The sequence below is a fragment of the Homalodisca vitripennis genome, chromosome 3, assembly GCF_021130785.1.
Source record: "Homalodisca vitripennis isolate AUS2020 chromosome 3, UT_GWSS_2.1, whole genome shotgun sequence".
In the NCBI taxonomy this organism is placed as follows: Eukaryota; Metazoa; Arthropoda; class Insecta; order Hemiptera; family Cicadellidae; genus Homalodisca; species Homalodisca vitripennis.
The window spans coordinates 41,070,568-41,094,192 of record NC_060209.1 but is presented as its reverse complement, the minus strand read 5'-3'; the positions used below and the strand labels follow the sequence as shown (position 1 = coordinate 41,094,192).

The window sequence follows — 23,625 nt, the reverse complement described above, 5'->3', positions numbered from 1 at the left end:
AATTTAGCCGTGTGTTGCAATGCGCTTCTAACTGCAGGCTCTCTGATATCCTGAAGTAAAGTTACATTGACCCATTGACATGGCTTTTAAGGTACATACTAACACCAAACTGTCATCACTGCTGGAATCACCCAGCAAAGGAACTGCTGAACGTAAAGGCCATGTCACACTGCCGTGGCGTCGCGTCCGTCCATCTGCGGATGGATTTTCAAAATAATCGACATGGCGCAACGTTCGTCGCGTCGGCCGCCGTCTGCTGCGCTATGCGGCTGGAGCGATCCTTGGCCGACGTCGGCGAAGCTACGCTGGCTCGCGCATGCGCATAAAGCACCTCCCCAACCCCCTCACCGGGGCACCGCTCTTGCCACTGCGTACTCCTAGTAGACACCACCACGTGCTTGTTATTTATCAAAAAATTTTATAAAAGAAAGCTAAACTTAATGACATAATAAAGCTTCGACCGTACATCCCCATAGAATTGGAAGAGTGGTACAGCGAAATTTATATTTGACCCACTACAGAAGAAGAACATGAGGACTTTGATGACTAAAAATAACTCATCGAGTTAACCTATGTATTATTTTACTGTATGACACAGATTTAACAATGTTAGTTGAATAAATTTGAGTGTAAAAACAAAATATTTTGATAATTTATTCCCATTTCATGCTAAAAAGGGATAAGTCAAGCACTTTATATAATTATTTTTAGTATGTAAAAATTGTTTTTCTTCCTTTTACATGGTTTGATTTAATTATGAATGGTCTGTTGTATATTAAAAAAATAAATGCTCTTGAATTATTTTTGTACTCAGAACACAGTTTTTATTAGTTTTCCGAAAACTGCTCCTTGAAGACTGATCCCCTTTTTAGCATGACCCCATTCATATGTCCTAAAAGAGGATTTGCTGGAAAAAAAATTGTTGAAATAGCTGCCTATGAAGCTGCACTGGCATTTAATGAAGGAAATACAGCCAAATATAAGGTCCTAGAGGTCTTAAAAATAGTCCCTGGAAAATATTTTGAAAGCGCAATGGAAAATTTTGACATCTTGAGAGTGGGATACTCGGAGAAAAAGGCAAAAATTGGGAACACTGGAAGTAAGAAGAGCAAGAAGGAAGCTAAGAATGGAAAAAGAACAAAAAGACAAGGTGTTAGATATGCTAAATTAAAATTTTAAAACAATTTTAATGTAAATATTAGTGTTAAAAAAACTTTGACAGCGATTTTCCGAAACCTGTGTTTTACATTACCGTCTCCTTCATATCTCAAAAACTATTTGTGCTACAGCTACAAAGTTTTTACGAGTTACTCAGGACACATATAGCTGCAATGTGAACTACAATCATAAGGGTGAGTAACGACATTTTATTGTGTACTGAGCTTCCACCCTCCTAGAAAGACGTGGCGTTGGCCGCGGATGCGTGTCTGGTAGTTTGACGGGATTCGAGACCGTCGTGGCATACGCGGACGTTCATACTATGGATGGACGGACGCGACGCCACGGCAGTGTGACATGGCCTTAACTGAGAGATCACGGGTTCAAATCCCGAGGAGGTCCTCATACAGACAGTGAATTAAACAAGTCAGCAAAGCCGATAGCTGGGGCTTAAAAACACTTTTATTGTTTGGTATTAGGAAGTAAAATTTTAATTAAAATTGTAATTTACATTTTGGCTTATAGAAGGAACCTAGGCAGTGAGGACTTGATAGCTATTCTTCAAGAAAGGTGATGACATCCAATCTGGTGCTGCTGTTCCATCTGGTGTTATGGAACCTCCAAGTAGATGTCTAACCTGATGTCAACAAACTTGATGCGATTACCCAACCTGCAGTTGATGTGTATGTCTATTGCCCTAATTTGTGACTGATTGCTGTTCAAAAGTTCATCCTGGAAGGATGTGGAGAGTGACACAAGTTCTCTAAATTTACTGCATTTTGGAATTCCTGGGAGCCATCACTGACACTTCCAAGTATTGCAGGATCCTTTTATTTCTGTGGTGCTGATTTTTTCTATGCTACTGTGGAGAATAATGGCAATAGAATCCTTCATCAACCATCTTCATTGCATTGGGCATTGACTCAAACTCATTCAGATGATCGTTTGATGTGTGCAGAAGATGAAACTTCTCCCGTATCTTTGGATTAATTTGGTGCTAGCCAAGCTCAGAAATGTTTAATAAAATTATCATCAAGATTTGATTAGGTTTCAACTTTTTTATAGTCAAGTTATGGCATTTAAGGGATTTCAGTGGATTTTGTCAATGATTCAATGTCTCCTCATGAATGTTCAATAAGCTTATATACTTTGTTGTGTACAATCATAGCCAAATCAAAGATTCTGTGGATCATGTGGTAATAATTAATCCTACTCCAAACACTGAAGATTTACTGTTTTTTAACAAATTACTCTATTGCTTTTCTCTAAAAAAAATGTTAATAACGAATTGATTGTTTTATATAGCTCCTGGTTTGACCAACCGACCTATAACTCATTTACTTGCTTTATATCTCGTCTAACAAGTTTTATATACAAAATGTTTTACTAGATATTTTATATTTGTGCAATTAAACAATATTTGTTTTTGCTTTACTATAAATGTATATTTACCTAACAAAACACAATTTCAGGATTACTAGGACTTTGAAGTTATTGACTTGTATATATAACTGCCTTTTACAGACAGAAAAGCATTGCGATTTTATTAAACTTGCTTTATTTTTATTATTTATTGCTATATAATATGTAACAGTTCTTTTTACATAATATTTTGTATTTTCTTATTGGTTGATAGACTTTGCATCCTTTGGCTGTTTAGAATTTTCAACAAAATTTTAATAACCATTTAATGAACTCAACATTTGTACTTTTATGCAAAATCTTTGTGGCAAATTTGATTTTTTTTCAACTTTTTATGCTTAAAGGAAAGTATTTTTGATTCTATATCAAAATTATTATGCAAATTTATAATGTGAATGTTTGAATAAAGCTTATGTGTTTTGTAACAGTTCCAATAAAACTTACTAACCAGGCAAAAAAAATGAGTTGTTAAGACTAACAGTAATTGATAAATGTATAGTTAGCAGGGTAAACTAACTCACTACTATCCATTATGGTATTCATACATATAAGGCTGCATACCTACGTATCCAATCACATTGTTATACTGGTTAAATTTTACCAAAGAAGAGGTATTTACTTAGTGGAATCTTTTCTCATGCACAAATACAGCTAACATATGGGGGGGAAGTGGATCAAATGGCTTCAACTAGTAATTTGCACCATTCTCAAACATTACTAGGATAAATATTGCAATACAAATTTTGATCACTGGCAGCCAAAAATGTATAAAAACATAAATGTAAGGACAGGTGAAGCTATATTTAGGTCACACAGATACCACAGTAACATGAGAAAAATGGAAATATCTAACTAGAATGGCAGCCAGTTTTGTTTATTATTACAAGTTATATACCTATTTATATATTATTTAAATAGCTTATTAAAATAACCTCATTGATATAAGAACAATAAAATTGTATACATCACTTGTTTTATTTTGAGTAATTTAATGTTAATATGGTTAAGATGAAAGAAATAAAGCAATTATAAACTGATATTTCTGATACACTGTGGTTTGAATATTTTACTATCAAATGATCTGACTTTATATGATATTTTTAAGGAGGAAGGATGTTCTTAACACTGAGATAATCAATAAAACACAAACAGTGATTTAAAATTTTATAAACTTAACTATTTTTAACACAGCACAAAATACACAACTGGTTATAAATATATTAAAAATACGAAACTAATATATTCTTATATGTACTAAACCAAACATCTATGGAACCCATAAACTTAGATGATAATAATGTGATGTCAGGAATGATTTATAGAGAGCTGGAAATGAAAAAAGAGTGAAATAACAAAATAAAATAACCAAATGTAATAAAACAAACGATGTAAAAAAGTTTGATACAATTTTCAAAAATACTTTTTTACTATATAAAATTCTATACTTGTGTTACTAATAAGGGGAGGAAATTAGTATAATCTATTTATTGAAAATTTAACTCTAATCCATTGTATGCCATATACGACTTTGAATTCCGATACTTAATTTTATGTCCAATGCAGACAGATCAAAGAATTCTGTAGCTGGGTTTCCCAAAAAACTTTCAAATCCAATCCAATGTTATAAGAATCAAGTAAACAATTATTAAAAATAATAAAATAAAGTAAGAATTCCTCCCCTGTCTCAACCCATTCAAACAGAGAGAATACTTCAAATATTTGTTTTTGATTGATGGACCCACAATATATCTATTTTGATTACAAACAGTAACAGAGTACTTAGGAACAGATAAATACAAAATCTAACTACTAATACATACATGAATCTATCCACACACCCATTAGTAAACATTACAAATAATATATACTTAGGTTTAGGATGAATAAAAAGTATTTACAACGGTTTGAGCATAACATATAGTCAGGGTGATAACAGAAGTGTTTTGAGTGTGAAGCAAGTTTATTTTTCAATGTTTATCTTTAAAAAATCAGATAGCCAAAAAATTACATTTATATCTAGAGATAATACTTTAAAAAATATCTAAATATTTTAAAGTTTATGTAAATTACATATAAAAGTATTTTAAACTTTAAGTCGCTTGTATTGGTATAAAATTACAAATAGTACATATTACTATTGGGAAACACAAATATTTCTAAAATATAAAAATAGCTTACTAAAAATATAATTTCTTCTACAAATATAATTTGTAATTGATAAATGCTTAATGTATATGGATAGTTGAAATATAAAATAATTCAAATATATTTTAAAACAACATGCAATAAGTAAAACAATGCAGAATTATAACTTGTCAAAGTAAATGTTAAAAAATATACTGTCCCTACAATCAGACTTATACATCAATCAAATGTCTTATTAACGACTTGCAGACTGTCATTGCGGTAGGCACTTGCGGTTTGTAAGCTATCACTCAATACATTGAAATTAAGTGTTATTACTTATACAACTGATATTGCATTACTTTAAGTTACTGTCCATATATTTTAATTTATATTGTTCTTTAATTTTTTTGACAAGCTAGTTCGTCACTTTTAAAATTAAAAATATATTGAGTTCAATTTTGTACAATCTATTAATAATTTACATTCATACTAGTCCTTTTAGAATCAAAATTATGGTTACGTTACTTCAAAGCCTAGTTACTTCATAATAAGTATTGAATGGTAATATTTTCACACTGTCAGAACTTAATCACAAGCACTGTGAAAGTATTTCCTTGTTTAATGAAGCTGGAGAGTGGACACATAACTTTTTTATTAAAAGATAGTCTTTTACAAAGTCTTTTAATTCTTCAGAGTCATTTCTTTTAGCTTTGATAATGTAAAATAAAATATTAAGGTTGTGTAGATATTCATCCATTGATGTCCAAAAGGATAAGAATGTGTTCTACTACACTTTATTTGACGAGTTATGCAAAAATGAGTGTATATTTTTAATTTCTTTCATGTAGTGCTTTTCACAATATGAAGAAGTGAGGTTATGTTCACAACAATTACAGTTTCAATAATATAATAGACTATTTAACTCAAAGTTCCGTGACGGGAAATGTAATTGAAATTGTTTCAATCCATCTAATGATTGATTTTAACATGAGATCCATTTCATTCAATGTAAGGTTCTCATACCCATTCATCATCATTTGAACTCATACCCCACGAGTTGTAATGAAGTTATAATGAGCTTCACCACTGTAATAGGGGCCTAAGACTATCTGGGGCAAAACAAAAAAATTGTAATATTTTTGTTTTATTTGATAACAACTTTGCTATATATGTAGTAACATTTAGTTTTCAATTGGTACAAATAAAAATCTTAGAAAATAACTCATATCAGATCTATAGAAAAATAATTAACCCTTCAACGTAGGACTTTTCCCGGACCTGTCTACTGCCAGTGGCAAGAGTTACTCAGTGTACGGTTACTGACACCATAAGACCATAAGTCAGCTAACTAGCCGTTGTTGCCAATTTTTGGAGTTTACTTCTTAAAATATGGCAAAAGAAACAACCGTATGAAATTACAGTAACACTTAATAAGTTACTGTTCTTTTATAACAGTTTATGTTACATAACGCAAAACAAATTTTCATAATTATACTGCACCTACAGAGCCCACCAAACCATGGCACTTGTGGCATGCTTTTATACAGTTATAGTACATGAGAAAAATATTTTAACTCTTACTATAATCCGTATTAACTGTAAAACAGTGATATTTTAACACTGTGCAATCAATACATTGTAAACCTAAATAGCAGTGAACATCATGTTCTATTGTTGAGATGATCAGGTGATAAAATTCAACTCATCTAATTCATAAAAAACCCAACTGAATAAAATAAACAAAACGCTTTAGTAATGACAAAGAGATAGAACGATTTGCGATCTATCTAGTGAGAAAAAAATGCTTAAAATAGTTCCGACTGCCACTAATAGGTTGCAAAGGAATTTGTTGCACACAAAAATATAGCAGGACGTTATAATAGCATCTGCATGAAACCACGTTGAAGGGTTAATGAGTTTATTAGTAATTTAATACTAATCTTAAATTAACATAATTCGGAAATACATGTCAGGACAAAATACTTTTTAAAAATTAACTCACATATATATTAGGATAAAAAAACTGTATTTACTAAAGTAAAGTCTGTTTTACAAAATATACTTTATGATACTATCTATGCCTTGTATTTTTGTTGTAAACTATTCGATTTAAAAATATACTTTAAGTGATCAAACACTTTTGATAGACAAGGCAAAGTCTTAAAGTTGCCATGTTTATTACTTAAGGATAATAACTCTTTACAGCAATTACACTTTTCCTGTATTGCACAGTATTTAAAAAATTCATTTTTATGTACAGTACTTTAATATATTACAAGCACCTTAAACTTGCTATGATTCTGTATTTAGCTGACAGAGTTGTATTGACGTAACACCTAGCGAGCTGACATTAGTTTCCAACGTAAAAATAGGAATGCTGTGATCCTCAGGGTGAAGAAAATGATCACCAGTGCAACAATGTCCAGTGTAAAACTAGCGTCCAGCATATCCAGTTCCTCCAGTGTCGTTTCCGGATCCTTGAAGTGGCAATACACCTGGAACAAGGAGATGGTTGTAGCTATTTTATGAATGGTATAAAATTAAGGAGAACAGCCAGTGTGATCGCCAATTTCATATTTATAATTTACAACATAGAACACTTTTGATAGACATAACAGGCACAGGCATCATGTTAACATTTTTCTTTTAAAGATTACTATTTTAAAAACAATACATCAACACACAAATACTGGCATCAAGCAGTGTTGTTATTTCACACTTGTTTTCACTAAAAATGTATATAATGATAGTTAGGTCTGTGTGAATACTTTAAAATATGAATATTTTTAGTGATAACAGTTAAGTATAAAGTAGAAACATCAGTGTTTGTTACCAGTACCAATGGTAATTTGTTCAGTTCATTAGTTTTCTTTCCTACAAACTATGAAATTTATAGCTTGAAAAATACGGAATCAGTGCATATGCATTGATTAATGGACTTTCATACATATGTCCTTTCAGAGAATTAATATAATTGTAAATATATTATAGATGTGATAATTTGGATGTTTATGATTCTGTCACACAAAAACTACTGTTTAGGACAATTTTGCATGACAACTGATATAATACATACCTAAAAATATGCCTACTGTATGCCTAGTTCCGTTCCAAAATTATCATTAGCCTCCATTATAGTAAGTAAATGCTATCAATGAAAAAGTTACGGATTGCAAGTTATCATTCCCCCACACTGGCCTAAAATTGTTTATTCTACTAAAATCTGTGGAGCTATTCATTCAGTCAAATATCAACAGAATGGAATGTTGCATTGAGTTGTTTTATTTGTACTTATAATCAAATTATTCTAAAATGAATAAAGAGATGGGCGTATTTTTAAATTACCATTACTTCTCTCATAAGTACTTGGTGTGCCATTTAAAGAGGATATGCCTATGATATCCCTGTTATTATTCTTATCTAATTGTCCAAATGCCTATCAATATCTGACAGCAACTTGAGTTTATTAGTATATTTGTATGGTCTGATTGGAAAGACCAATTTTGTGAAGTCATGGAGTTATTAAGAGTGCATTTTCAGCTATGAGCTAGAATCCTAATAGCTTTTTTTTAAACCTAAGTATGATTTAAACAAAATCATCAACAATCCAATTTCTGTCAATTGTTAAATCTTTGGATACAGTCTAATAATATAATAAGTAATTCAAGAATACCACCAAAACATACATTGTAAGAGGATTTTCAGAGATTCAGAGAAATAGCTATATTTTAAGAACAAAATCATATCCTCTATGTTCTACTTTAATGTGATAGATTATAATATGGGCTTCCAGAGTATATGCTTTTAATCTGAAAAATACGAGCATAAATTTGAATCACTTATCAAATGGATTTTTAAACGGTCTTTCACAGATAGATGCAGCAGACTCACAATGCTGGGCAAACATGAATACAGAAAACACTAAATGAAAGTAAAATTTTCTTTACAAAAGTACGGCCCAACACATTTTATCTATAAGTAATTTGTGTACTATCATCAGCCGATAATTAATAATGTTTTGAATCCCTACAGATTCAAATGTAGAATCCCGTTGATCGATTGTCGAATCTGAATCTTTGATGAAGATTCGGTGGATTCGAGATTCCTCTTCAACCCATTGCTACTTACATGGTACAATAATTCCCCATTTGAAATAACTAAGGTATGCTATACCTGGAAGCAGAGCAGTTTCTCCCTGCCGAAGCTGTACGTGGCGAGAGCTGTGCCCTCGAAGCCATATCTGATGTAACTGAGGTAGGTGATCCACCTCAAATACACTGGAATTGCATCGAAGCTGACGAAGAACCCAGAGAACAGCAGGAACGGCACTGACATCACAGGTGCCAGGAACACTCCATTCTGGAAATTGTTAAATGTAACGGTTACATGATGACAGTTCTCTTGACTGACAACAAATACATTTCTCTACTTCATAACTATGTGATTCTAGAATTTGAACTGTGAACCTATTTACTAAAATGACAGCCACAATGATATTAAAAATTATTAATGTATAAGACTTCAACATTCACCATCTATGTTACAAAAATAGAGAAAACTACATGTCGAGGATTAGAATCTATCCACTTCTTCAGGTGTCCACAAAATGTTAGGCCACAAAGTTAAGCATCCAACAAAAGTTAACGACTAAAACAGGTAGCAATGAGGTCTATAAACTTAAGTTTATTTCTGGAAAGAACATTGCCACATATCTTAGTCCATAATTTTTTCTGTACGATTAATATTAGGTCTTAAAGACTTTTTGACAGTGCTCATCTAACTTGTTAAACTTCAACTCTGAGTGACACATAAATGCTTAGTTTAAACACTTAAACATAGACCTGTGTATACTTGAATGAAATAGTGCATTATGACGAGTAAAAGAGGTGATTTGTAGATGTTATATGTAATGGGTTTTAAAGACAAGGTAAAACAGAAGGAATGTTTTACAATGAAAAATAATGTAAATTTTTATATAAGCAAAGTGTAAGATTTGACTTTTAGGAAACTTTCAGACTGTACAAAAGTTCACAATTTGTTCCTGAAAAAGAATATGTAAAGACTTGGAACATATCCTATTTCTGATGGATCTTGATAAAAAAAATAAAGAAAAAAACTGGCTAAGAATGAATGAATGTTTGTTTATTCCAGCAACTGTACATGAAATACACTTAAAAATTACAACAGTAATGCAGCTAATAGAATTATTATGAAAACAATAGTTTTACTAGTTTTCTAGCTAAGATATAAATTATATAATTAACCCTTTGCACTCCGGAGTGAAATTTTGTGTCACTGCCAAAAACTCCAGTGGCTATTGCAAGTGTACTAGCGAAAAACTCCAATGCCATTTGATCAAAAGTGTAAGGGTTTCATAAAAAAATCATAACTTTTTTATTTTAGTACATAAAGCCAACAATTTTGTTTTGTTTTGTTTGTTATAAGTTTCTGCATATAAAAGAACATAAAAAATGCTGATCCAAAAATCTTGTTTTTTTTTTTTTAATTTTTTTATATATATTTATGTAAAAATATTTATAAAATTTCACTTTCAGCTCTTATAACTGACTAAAATTACATTGACCCCCTATAAACTGTTATTATTTTTGGAATTCTTATCTAACTATGTATCTACACTCAAAATTTTATGAACTTACCTCGAAAATCCAAAAAGTTATGGGCACTTTATCAATTGGTGTCAAATTCTACAAATCGTGAAATGTCTGTGATATACTGGCATATTGTCTATGTTTTGGCACGAAAGATAAAAATCATACAACTTTTGCTCTGTATGAATGCAAAGTAAAGAATACAAATTTTAGATAACACTGATTATGAAAAAATAGCATTTTTACTTTTTTCATGGAATTTTTACTTATGTGTAAAAATAGCTAAGTTATAAAATCTAAAAATGTTTTCTCAACACAAACCGTTTATTACTGTTTGTATTGCACAGCAAAAATTGCAAAGTAAAATGTTATAAAACAGAACAAAACTAAACTATCACTAAGATCGCCGATGTATTCCATACCACTAGCAACAACATTCCTAATCAGCGTGTTTTCACTAACAGGTGAAGCCCGTTTCCGAGACATTTCCTCCTCGTCAGACGAAAGCTCACTCATACTGAACACTTATTTTATACTGTTTATAAACAATATAAAACACTAATTATATTGAAAACGATTTATCCACTGAAAAAGAGGTTATCTGAAACACGAACTCACAGCAAACAAAGCACGAACTCACAGCGAACAAAGCAATACACAAGCCAGCTGATATCCTGACTTCAGCTGATACGTCATAGAAAGTGATGTTGCATTATTCATTACAAAAAAAAAAACATAGAGTATCAAAGTTTACTACCGTACATCGTTATAATCTATAACTATCCCAGATTGCGTATATCGCAAATTAGGTGCATTTGGATCATTTATGTAGCCAGTAAACGCGACTTATCAACGGTCCGACATATCGGACGTCGGAGTTTATGGCCTAAACTGCGATGTCCGATATTTCGGACCGCGGAGTTTTTTAGCCTAAACTACGATGTCCGATATGTCGGACCGCGGAGTGCAAAGGGTTAATAAGGAATAAAGCCTACATGGGCATAAGCCTATGCGCAGGCTTCAGTTGATCCCCTGCCACGATAATTTAAAATGAAGAACTCAACATCTTTATTAGCATTAAAAACAATGTACTAGAATTTTTAACATAAAAATTATAATTTAAAATAAATGAAAGAAAAAAACGATTAATTATGAGAACTGGTTTTGTTAACTTTAAAATAAATTAATAAAACACAATTTAGTGTTAGTCTATCTATACTAATACACCGGCATCACATCATTGCGCTTGGCCCAGGGGAGATCAAATCAGCATGGAATATTCATGCTCATATAAATCATATTTATCATGTTCATATAAATATTTGTTCTATGAAGTAGGAGAAAACCTGAAAACATTCAGTGGAATGTTTGAAGGATATATATAGAATGTACCATATAATACATGTTGTAATTGAACAATAAATAAAATTTAAGAGTAAAAAAGTAATACATTATTCATTTTTATCTTGTTTTTAATTATAGTATTTCTTTTATCTCAATAAATATTTTGATACAAGGAAAATTTTAATGTTAGACCATCAAAGTTAAATCAAACATCAGAGTTTTTTACAGTTCCTATTATAACACTATTGGAAGCATAAGGAGAGTACGAGCAGAGGACTGACCTGAACGTTCATGGCAGCTCCGACGACCAGTCCAACACTTTGAGCAACGAAGGAGATGAGCAGGCAAGCACCCAGGAACATCCAATATCTGTGTGCTTCAGGAGGCTGGGAAGTCATGTAGTAGACGATACTGACGTACACGACACAGAACACAGCCTGCACATAATCATGCATTAGATTACACAATTAGGCTAACAGCTTGAAGAATATATTTGTAAAGAAAAACTTCTGTACAGTTAAGGAAATGTTTAACTATTTAAACTCTTAATGGACGAATATTTTCATCCCAACTCGATCTAAAAAAAGTATTATTTTTATCAGTACGACAAAATATAAATAAAAATTACAAATCATATATTACATTTTTTTTAGTTTTTTAAAAATATATATAAAATTATAAAATTCGTCCAACAATATTTTTTTTGTTAAATAATAAACCATTACACACAAAAGAAGATTTTATAGATAAAGACCGCAGTTGGTGTCGTCGCCTTCTTATATTGGCAAAAGATATTGCAGGTTAAAGATTATTGAATAAATTTTAAAATAATAATCTTTTAATGATTAACATTGTTTTATACAGTTTAAATATGGTCTCATTGAAAGTTAAACAAACAAATTACTATAAAGAGGACACAGCTAATATGGATATTGAATAATTAAATATCTTAAACGTAAGACTTCAATGACAATAAAATTGGCATGCCTTTCTACCCGTATTATGAAAATATATCAACTAGATGAGTAGCATATTACTTTAGATCTGACTGATAAAAGTAGAAAATGTTTTAGTGTGAATAGATGAAAAGGTTATCTGACCTGGAAAGGTATGTCCGACACAGTAATAGCCAGGTAATACGATCGTAGCGAGTACCAGCGATTAAAATTTTCCTTCACCAACACTGGCATTTCCAGAGGGACTGAAAAATATACAAAATAAAACTATAAAATAGAACATTCACAATCATACATTACAATATATGTTTTTTTTATTTTGGTAGGAAAAAGCATGTTTAAAACTAAAAGACTATATTGGTGATTAAATTATGTAAAAAGCGATAAGGTCAAGTCTTTTATTTAAATTTTATAAAGCACAGTTGTGACCAATCATTAAGTAGTTTAAAAATTGTGTTTATAAATGTTTGAAATGCCATATAATTTCAGCTTTACGTAGTTAAATAAAAACTAAGCTTCAAGGACCGATAAATATGTTGCTGTTACAGTAAATATATGTGATCAAAGTGTATGTATTGGAGACATGTATGGTTCTCTGCATTTAGGACAAATTATACAGTGTTATCTTTTACAACAACAATTACAACTTAATCTTTAGGTACTTACACTTTGTTTTATTTACATAAAGTATAGGTTAAGTTTAAGGGGATTACCTACTAAAAAATGAACAATTTTGACAAATTTTAAATTTTTTTGTATTTTTCCTTGTTTTATGATTTATAAGGAATCATAAAAACATGGCATAATATCTCTTTGTACTGTTGTGAAACAAAATTTAAAGCGGAGCATGCTTTTGGGGCAGTCAGCCATAACCAGACTGCAGCCTGTGCCTCTGATGCAACATTCACTAATTATTATTGAACTTTGCTCCTTCCTTTGTTAGAAAGCAAAATGCTACATACTTTACCCTCTTTTTCATCTTTGAAACAGACAGAAACATAATAATCTTTTTTTACAAACAATATATTGATGTCATTTGTCAGCTGTTTATTTACAAATTTTCTCAGTTGGACTAGTTTTGAGGTTATAGTAATATTCAGTAATTTTAGAGAGTAAAATGGTGAACGTAAAGAGAAATAAAACAGTACAATTTCAAAGAAACAAAGAGAAAGTTGTCAGAAGTTGGAGTAAAAATGTAGGTTTAAGTTAATTTACCATAGATATTTTAAAGAAATAACATTACAAATATGCGTCCTGTTCTGTTTTCTGCTAACCCTTTGAGTGCCAAGGGCCGATGTAATCGGCCCGATTTTGACGAAAATTGCCAAGGGCCGACTAGATCGGCCTTTAATATTCATCCTGTTACGAAATATTGACCGTATAATATCGCCGTATAACCTATACAAATTAAAGCCCAAGAAATGTACGACATAATTTCACGTAGTGATAGTTTGTATATATTAGTATACAATATTTTTATGTAGTCTGATATCTAGAAGCCTGTGGCGCGAACCGCCTGTTGTCACGCTGCAGTCGTTATTTACGTTCAGTTGTTTTAAGCGTAGCCTTATTGTGGCTGTGTTGACATTTTGATTAATGTTTTAAAAGTTTCCTACTTATATTACTTCAGTTCAATTTCATTATTGTAAGCTGTATAGTTTGCCGAAATGAGTTATCAGATCGCCCTTAAGCGAAAATATGTCAGATTGTGTTATATGCCCCCAACGCTTAAACGTTTTTTCAATGAACTTAGAACGTTATAACACGATGTAGTTGAGTAACAAAACTAACATTATGCCCCCAACGCTAATTTAATTAAACTAAACTAAACTTAAATAATCATGTGATGCCGCGTAATCGGGATTCTCGAGAAAGATAAGATAACAGCGACAACAATACCGATCGCAATACCTGGAAATGCTTGTTGATTGATGGAATGTTAGTTCTGTTACTCAACTACATCGTTTTACAACGTTCTGAGTTTATTGAAAAAAGTTTAAGCGTTGGGGGCATATAACGGAATCTGACCGTGAAAATACATTAAAATACATTAATTTATTCTTATGTAAAAACACTACTCAGTTATTTCATCTGAAGGATTTAGTATAATAGGCCTAATGAAATAAGCCCAAAGTAATTAATTTATGTCTGTTCATAATAAATAAATAACAGTTGTATAATCTACCTTGATTTAATTTCTTAAAAACTAGTAAAATACATTTTACATGAACAAGAGTAAGCGTGCATGTTGGGGCAGGTTTTCAGCATTTTGCAGCAATATATAAAAAAAATTCAAAACTCAGTTATATATAAATGTATTTTTATGAAACTTGGTACATGTATTCCAACTAACATGGGGAACATAAAATTGGCACATAAAACTCATAAAACAAAAGTAAATAAATACTTTTTGTATCTTAAACAAAAAAAGTGTTTTTTTTGTTTTTTTTTTTAATTTTTGCTTACAAATATATAGAGGATATATTTTTTTTAACTTTATGGTCAAAATGTATATATACTAATTCTGTAGCTCAGTATCTTTGCCCTAAATAATAAAGCAAAAAGTGTCCCATTATGTTAATATTTAAGTTAATATTTAGATTTATTAGTAAAATACAAGGCAGTAACATAAAAATAGTGCTTGGCACTGAGGGGAATGTGCACTGTCACAAATGACTGGCACTGGCTGCATTACAAATATGTCCTGTTCGCGTGGCACTCAAAGGGTTAATGAATTACTTGGCCTACATATGTCTTCAATATATAAATATACCAATTCACTAACTACAAGTACCTGTAGGGTAAGTTATTTTCCTTTATAGCTACTAATTTACTAGTGTAAACTTCAAACGCTGACTTCACACAACTTTTAAATTTTGATGTTTTTCACAGAAAAGTTTTAATGACTTTTTAACTATTATAAATACAGCAATGAAACCTTTACCTCACATTATTTATAATATAATGCAACTTTTTTGTGCATGTAAGTTAAATACAAGTGTATTTTAAAAGATAATTTTAAAATCGTATTTTTGTAAAGCTTTTAAACTTGTAAACTATTTTAAAAATAAACTTGAGTATGAAGAAAAAGTTGGTTATTTTGATGCACTTCAATATGAAATATCAAGCACTAAAATTGATTCAGTAGTTAGAAGTTATAATAAGTTAAAAGTCCCATGGTTTTTTTTAACTCAAAAAGTTGAGAAGTATGTAAATGTATATATTTTGTTAATTTGAATACACTGGTAAACATTATTCTACAAGCAAATGAACTCCAAAAATTACATTTCATAATATTATTAATAATGTTTCTTTTTTTTAAGAAAACCAATAGTTTCAGTAGGGAATCCCCTTAAGATGTTAAGAAATGTTAAAAAATTTGTAATAATTTTAATAGATAAAACATTAAAAATGCTATATCAATCTCGTTTACTCCTACAATTTATTTTATTACATTTTTGTGTTAAACTGAATTTTTATTAATAACCTAATTATTAAGAAAGAAAAACAAAAGGTTTTATCATTTCCCACAGTAAATTTAAATGGTATAGGTTTTTTAGCTAAATCTATGCTCTGCTGAAAATTGACTTGACCTTGTAGGCAATGAAAACCAATTTAATACATGGTTTTTATGCAGATTTCACTAAAATAGAGGTCTTAAAACATTTTTATGGCTAATCCTAGAGTGTAAGGAACTAAAAGGTTTACACAAATGATCAAAATGGTAAGTAAATTAAGGTACCTGTTCAAATGTAAACCAGTTGTAGCATTAACTGTTGTAATCTACCTTTATCAACTTTATTTGTGAGAACAATAAAAAATTTTTCATCACATTACTCAATGTTGCTTCTTATCTTTGTTGCTCAATAATAGATGTTATGCTACATCCTGTAATGTATTTTATAACTCACATGACAAAATTGTGATGGTCATTGATGTGTACATGAGAAACAACATGTTGAAGAAGAGGAATCCAAGGTTGCTGAGTACCTTGGCACCGTCATTGCCAATGTCGTAGTACAGAGCTCCAATCAGAAACCCAACCAGTATATGAGCAAACAACCGCAGGTACATCAGAGTCTGCAACATTGAAATGGTTTACAATATTCGTACTTTGTTGTGCTATCATTTAAAACATTGAACACAAAACGTTGCCAATGTCGTAGTACAGAGCTCCAATCAGAAACCCGACCAGTATATGAGCAAACAACCGCAGATACATCAGAGTCTGCAACATTGAAATGGTTTAAAATTCGTGCTTTGTTATGCTATCATGTAAATGTTGCCAATGTCAGTGTGTGTTGTTCAGTTTTGAGAATTACTTTTGTAATTTAACTTTTAAGTTGCACTAATTATATAAATATCCAATTCTTAAAAGTATTGATCTAATTGTACAATTAAAAACAAAATATGTAAAGCATCTGAATTCGAATATTTTATGTAACAGTAATAATTTATTATAAAACACATTTATGATAATTGAAAATATATTGTGTAATATAATTGTTACAGTTGTAATCATTATAGCGTATCAGCCCTGAAACTTGTTCTGTTAAGGTGACATGATTTTTTTTCTAGACATTTGTCATTATCATTGAGTAACATAAAAACCGGGAACACTACATCTTATTCTGTGCTTAAGTGTTGGGAAATTTTCTGTGAGTATTTAATTTTAGTAAATCAGTTCTATGTTCTGTAAAATTCAAATTTAAAGTAAGTTTAATACACGTATTTTGCAATGCAAAGTTGATGGGACAAAGGCTATTTTGGATTATTGTCATTTTCGATAAGGATGATCTGGTTGATATTTTTGTCTAAAAACTGAGCAGTAGGATAACACAAACTTGTACGAGTCTACAGCAAGGGTCGGCATTCACTATTTATAGTTCTAAAATATAATCAATTCCTAACAGAAAGCTAGCTAATAGCATAGTATATACAAGAATAACAACACAAAATTCTGATGCATGCACAGAAACATTGCTGCGGCTGATAATACTATCTGGCTTCTGGCAGCAGTTTCTTATGACTTGTCACAGGCACAAAAGTCACGAATTACATTTGTAGTCACAGAGTACGATTTTCATTCCTGCAGTAATGTATAAAAACGTCCATTTAAAATTTTAGCTAAGTAACTTTCTGTCACAATGGATTCATACAAATAATAACGAACTATAAATTACAAAAAAAATCAATTCTTCTTAAAATGTACTTTAGATAACCGTACTCCAGATAATTACAGCCCTGTTTTGTAATGAGTAGAGCATGTACTGGTTGGTGTAGAGAATGAGGGAAGGGTGATAAAAACACAGTCCTGCGTCTATGGCTTTATTTCCTCACAACACATAAAGCAACAGTTTACACACAACTAAACAAGTGACTGTCATATTATGAAGTTTTTTAAATGTTTGTTTACATCAATATTTATAGCCAATACCATAGATATGAAATACTGCTTTTTTTTTATTAATGTCCTTTTAAATGTACCCCCCATATTTCAATAGTATAAACCAAATTGGGAGTAAAAGATATGCATACCACACCACTTTAAGAGCTTTTTCGTAGCAGAATCATACAGCTTTTTCAGACATTTTTCTAATCATAAATATTACTTTAGAAAACTTCAAACAAAGAGTAATTATATGTTCATTCCAATGTAAAGTTCTATCGATGATCAGACAGAGAAATTCATATAATCAAGTTATCTTGGTACTACTATAACATCAATTGCTATTTGAATTTCAAGGGAAGATTTTATATTTGAAGTGAAATTTACAGCTATTGAATTACTTTCCTTTACTGTTAAAACGTGTTAATTATTATATGAATTATAAAAGTAGAAGTATTTGTTATCTTTTAACTTACAGAGAAGTTGAAACTAGTTATGGTTACATTATTACAAATCATTTGGATTTTCAAAGAGTGTGTATTTCCAAAATGTATCTCATTGTCAAGTAAAGAGAAACAAGCTTGAAAAAACATAAAGTTCCAAACGTCCACAAATTTATAGCTAGTATATAAAAATGAAAACTTTTATAACTTGTGATTCCATCCTACAGTCCTGAATCAAAAGCGGAATCATTTGGAAAGACGAATTTTCGTTCAATAAACAATTGATAATATTGCACTGCGCAATCACCCATATATCCCCTGTATCAGACAGACATAAATGACTGATAAGAAAATTCAGTTGGAGATGGGTCCATGTATGTTTTCTCACTACAGTTCTCTACACTAACATTTCTGAGCAGCTAACCTCATCACTGAGTATACCAGCTGTACAAAGTTTATTTTATATTTGACTTACCCTCACTTTTATGTTCATAAATAGTTACCTTCACTACTAGATAACATTCATAAAAAAAATATTTACCCAATCCCTCCTCGAGAAAAGCAGAGTTCTTTTGAGTACAATCCAAAACTGGTTGAACTCGGAGGTACCATATCGCTTCTGACTGTTGGGAAGGGCATTGTCCAGTAGAGTGGAAGTCACATCCACTGTTTTCTCTGATGTCAGATCCACCGGAATCACCACAGCATCACTTGCTGTTACAAACAGAAACGTTTTTACAGCAAATGAACGAAATACTATAGTTATAGAAATAAACCTTCCGTCACAACAAGAATATTGATGTCTTTTTAACTTATATACAACAGGGATATATTACACAAAATCATATCATTTTTCAAAATTAATAACATTATTTCCATTTAGTGCTTAATTTTGTTTCTTCAAGTTGAGATAAAAAGTGAGAAAATGAGGAATTGATTTTTTTCAATATTTAATTCACATTGTTTTAAACCTACCTTTACCAATTTAAGACACAATTAATCCTCCTTGGTTAATTTTGATTTCCCTGTACAATAAGTGTCCTAAAACAATAATAGTTTTGCTGCCAATTGTAATTCTAAGACTAATACCGTAACTCATTATTTACTCTGTATGATACACTACATTTAAACAGTTCTATAAAATTTCTATTTATCTTGTAAAGCTGTGATGAATGTTTCACTATAATAGTGGCGCATGCAATATTAATTTATTATTGTTTAATTGCTCTCTTAATGAGTTATTAAAACTGTTCAACTAAAATAATTTTACTTATGATTTGACAATCTAACAATGGTTACAATCAACCAATTATTTAAGTAAGTTAAATAATAAATACTTTAAAAAAAAACATTGATAGCAATCAGTACAAAATTGTATTTAGAACCAAATATTACAGAATAAAAAAAACAAACATTTTATCTCAAATAATCGAGTTGTGTTTATTGAATTTAATAATCATAATATGATTGTGGAATTTTTAAATGCTCAAAAATTTCTAGAAACTTACAGGCGGCAGAATCCTTGGCAATGTCGTTTGTCGCGCACGCTAGCAGCATGTTGTTCATGCCGTTACCGGTGGATGACTCTAGACCATTGGACATCTTCGTGTCGCCCGTGGCAACATCTGTGTTATTCACCTTCTCGTTGGCGTTGTTCAGAGCCTTGATCTCTGGGAATGGTTTTCCCAGCTGGATGTCGTGCTTGCCGTTCTTGATGGCGTTCACAAGTTTGCGCACATTGTCTCCATACTCGCCACAAGACACCTCAATCACTGTGAATATCATAATTGTTTGTTAACAACTAAAAACAGTATATTTTATGATACAAGATATAATTAGTTTTATGTTATAAATAATTAAAGCTTAAACTAATTTTAATATTAAAATGACTGTTATGTAATTAAGTGGAAAATATAAAATAGTAAATGAAATACAATAAAGAAGTTTAGAAGTGAGAAGTTCAAATGGAATACATTATTTATTAAAAATAGTATTAAAGCATACTGGGTGAAGCTAGGAGTAATTACAATATGATGCAAGAAAGGAAAATTTGGAAATATATTAACATTGAGATTTAAGACTAACTATATTTCAGTAGTTAATAGGGATAGTTAGGATAAAAAATAATATTTAGACGAAATGTGGTGAGGAAATTAGGTTTATTGGAGCGTTACAGTAAAAAGGGAGGACAAATTATAAATTAATTGGAAGTTTCTTTGTAACAACAGCGTAGTCAAAACAAAGCTTTAGAAATTGTTGATTTTGTATGGTGACTAGTTTGGATGTACAGAATCCCTGAATGAAAAAACATATGTTTCAGGAGTTCTTAATATGAATTTTTAAAGGAGAATTCTTTTAGTTTATTATTTAACCACACAAAATACTACAAAAATAATTGTACTTAAAATTTCATAAATGGGGATACATTTTGATATCTTCTAATCTGTACTTGCTTTGTATGGTGTCTGCTCTTAAATAATTAAATATGCAGTAAATATAAATTAAAACTGTTTAATCTTCATCAGAAATCTTAAATGTGCTGAATTGTGCCTGCCAACAAATTTCTGAAAAGGTCCTTTTTCATTTGAATTAATTCACAACTGAATTTACGTAAGCAAAAAAACTCCTCAAATAATTTCTTTTTTTACTCCTTAAATAACAGCATCGGACATAATGAATCCCTACCAGAGAGATCTGCACTGTATTTACCGAATGAGGCAGGGTTGTGGTAGCTGGGACAGACCAGGCCCAGTTTACCCAGGAAGGGTACCAGCTGCAGAGTTGATCCTTGGTAGACACACTGACCATCGGCCAGAGTGTACAGGTGATCGAACATCTCGAACAGTCGAGCGCTCGGTTGGTGAATAGTGCAGATAATGGTACGACCACCACGTGACAGTGACTTGAGCAAAGAGATGCACTGAAAACATGACGAGCTGTCCAGCCCACTGCAACAACACGATACTCAACAACATTGTCACATTGAAAATACAACATTGTACATTTCAATTTTAAGAGCAATGCAATCCTCCAGATCTTTAAAAGAAGCAGTACATTAAATAAATAAAAAATCAATTAAAAGAAATCAATTAATTAATTAATTAATTAAAAACTAATTACAACACAGATAAAAGAATTTCCCAAGATGAACAATAATTGTTTAATTCATGCTTGATCCCAAAAAACTCATCCACTTCATAAAATGGGTGTCCCCAAAAGGAAAAAGCCAATCTGTCTTTTGAAAATACCAAATGGCAGTGGTCTTAATATAATTGGCAGTGCATTCCATAATTTTGGTCCAAGATATAATGTTGCTAATGAATATTGTTTGGAAGTCAGTTTTTTGGTTACAATATTGTTTGTATTGGTTGATGTTTTTATATATTAAGTTGTTTGATGTAGCCATATAAAGCAACAGTTAATTCACAACTAAACAAAGGATTGTCATAATATGAAGTTCTTGAAATTTTTGTTTACATGAATCCTTGTAGTCAATACCAGAAATATAACGTACTGCTTTTTTTGAATAATAACATTTTATTAATGTTCTTTTTAAATGTATTTCCCCATTTTTCAATACCATAAACCAACTAAGAGTAAAAAAATGCATAATATACCATTTTAAGAACTTTTTCATTCCAAAATTCAGACAGTTTTTTTTCATAAATATTGCTTTAGATAATTTTAAACAGAGAGTAGTTATATGACCTCACAATGAGAGAACCACTTTAATTTGTATTAAAGACCAATAATTGTAATATATGTAAACTTGCTAGATATGTAATCAATAAAAAGCATTGTTAAAGGTCGGGATACACATAGCTTCACCGCGCCCAAAACGTGAATCGGCCAAGTTTGGCCGTCATAAGTGAAATAATTGCAGCACGATATTCAAGATGCAATCCATACATGTTCACACCGACAACAGACTGTTGTAGCCACATCGTGCCCGCATCGTCAACGGTAGTTTAAGTTTGAATTTTGAGAGGCAAAACGTGGTAAAAGAGCATCATCAATCATGAATATAGAGGAGTTTATTGAAGAAGTGAGAAAGTATTTTTTTATAGTAAACTAGTAATGTTTCTTAATACGCTATTGTTTTATATTATGCTAATGTTTCAAATTAGTACAAAACACAAGTTGGCACTTATAGTTTTAAATAGTAAGAAATTCTAATACTATAATGTGTATTTAATGAATTTAAAACACCTAAATTTAATAACACCTAAATTAGAATAACGTGAAACAAATTTGTGTTTCATTTAAAAAAAGCTTTATATATTTTTTTATTAATTTATTTATTTTTATTTATTTAGGATGTATTGAAACTGCTTACTAAAATGATTTTTTTTTGTATTTTTTTAATGATCAAGATTTAAAATGATTTTATGACTTTCTTTCATTATTCTCACCACAATAAAGTCTTAAATTAAACAATTTTATTTACAGTCATAAAGTTTGAACTTACAGTCACTACTTTTTAACTTGCCAAACATTTTTTACATATCTGTCAAAAAAAAAAAAAATATATATATATATATATATATGCTCTAGTTTAAATAGTAAGATTTTAAGTTCGAGCTGCGTATGGATATGTGTAGCGTCAAAGTAACCAAGCCGAGCACGTACCAACACTCAACCAACTTACATGTTGGACGCGGTGTGGGTATGTGTCCTGACCTTAAAAGAAGAAATGCTTAACACAAAGGAAGTATTTATTAAGAAAAAATATTTTCAGTGAAACTCTCACACGGTAAAACCAGGAGATTAGGACAAAGAAAAACACAAAATGATCATTTTACAGCCTGTTATGAAACTTACCTAGTTGGCTCATCAAAAAACATTATTGGAGGGTTGTTCACCAGTTCTAGGGCAATAGAAAGACGTTTTTTCTGTCCTCCAGAGAGATTTGAGGTCATAGTGTTCTTGTGGTCCTGGAGCCCTAGGGTTTCTAGAATTTCTTGAATCTGAAAATAAACAAAACTACTGTATTAATGGATGGCATTTTGGAAGTGATTTAAAATTTATGTGGACACAAATTATCATAAAACATGATTAAAGTGTAATTTTATTAAAAACATAATTATAAATTAGTAAATTATTCATAATAGAACAACAATAATGATATCCAGTGTCACCAAATGCTATGATAATATAAACTCAATGCTTTCCTAAGG

The 23,625-nt window shown here is 30.8% G+C and overlaps 1 protein-coding gene across 7 annotated transcripts in view; it reads right to left on the bottom strand.

Moving 5' to 3' along the window:
• Window positions 1-3,731: 3,731 nt before the first annotated feature.
• Window positions 3,732-23,625, bottom strand: part of LOC124356839 (ATP-binding cassette sub-family G member 4-like) — a 78,097-nt gene continuing 58,203 nt past the window's right edge. For 6 of the 7 annotated variants that reach the window (XM_046808086.1, XM_046808080.1, XM_046808087.1 and 3 more), the window contains 9 exons: window positions 23,270-23,415; window positions 21,158-21,396; window positions 19,957-20,220; window positions 18,990-19,162; window positions 16,528-16,696; window positions 12,761-12,861; window positions 11,942-12,097; window positions 8,881-9,066; window positions 3,732-7,202 (listed from right to left, as the gene is read on the bottom strand). In XM_046808086.1, the coding sequence (XP_046664042.1) occupies window positions 7,044-7,202; window positions 8,881-9,066; window positions 11,942-12,097; window positions 12,761-12,861; window positions 16,528-16,696; window positions 18,990-19,162; window positions 19,957-20,220; window positions 21,158-21,396; window positions 23,270-23,415 (1,593 nt within the window). In that variant the 3' untranslated portion in view covers window positions 3,732-7,043. Of the gene's footprint in view, window positions 7,203-8,880; window positions 9,067-11,941; window positions 12,098-12,760; window positions 12,862-16,527; window positions 16,697-16,775; window positions 16,845-18,989; window positions 19,163-19,956; window positions 20,221-21,157; window positions 21,397-23,269; window positions 23,416-23,625 lie in introns of all 7 variants that reach the window. The other variant, XM_046808085.1, reaches the window with a different exon arrangement.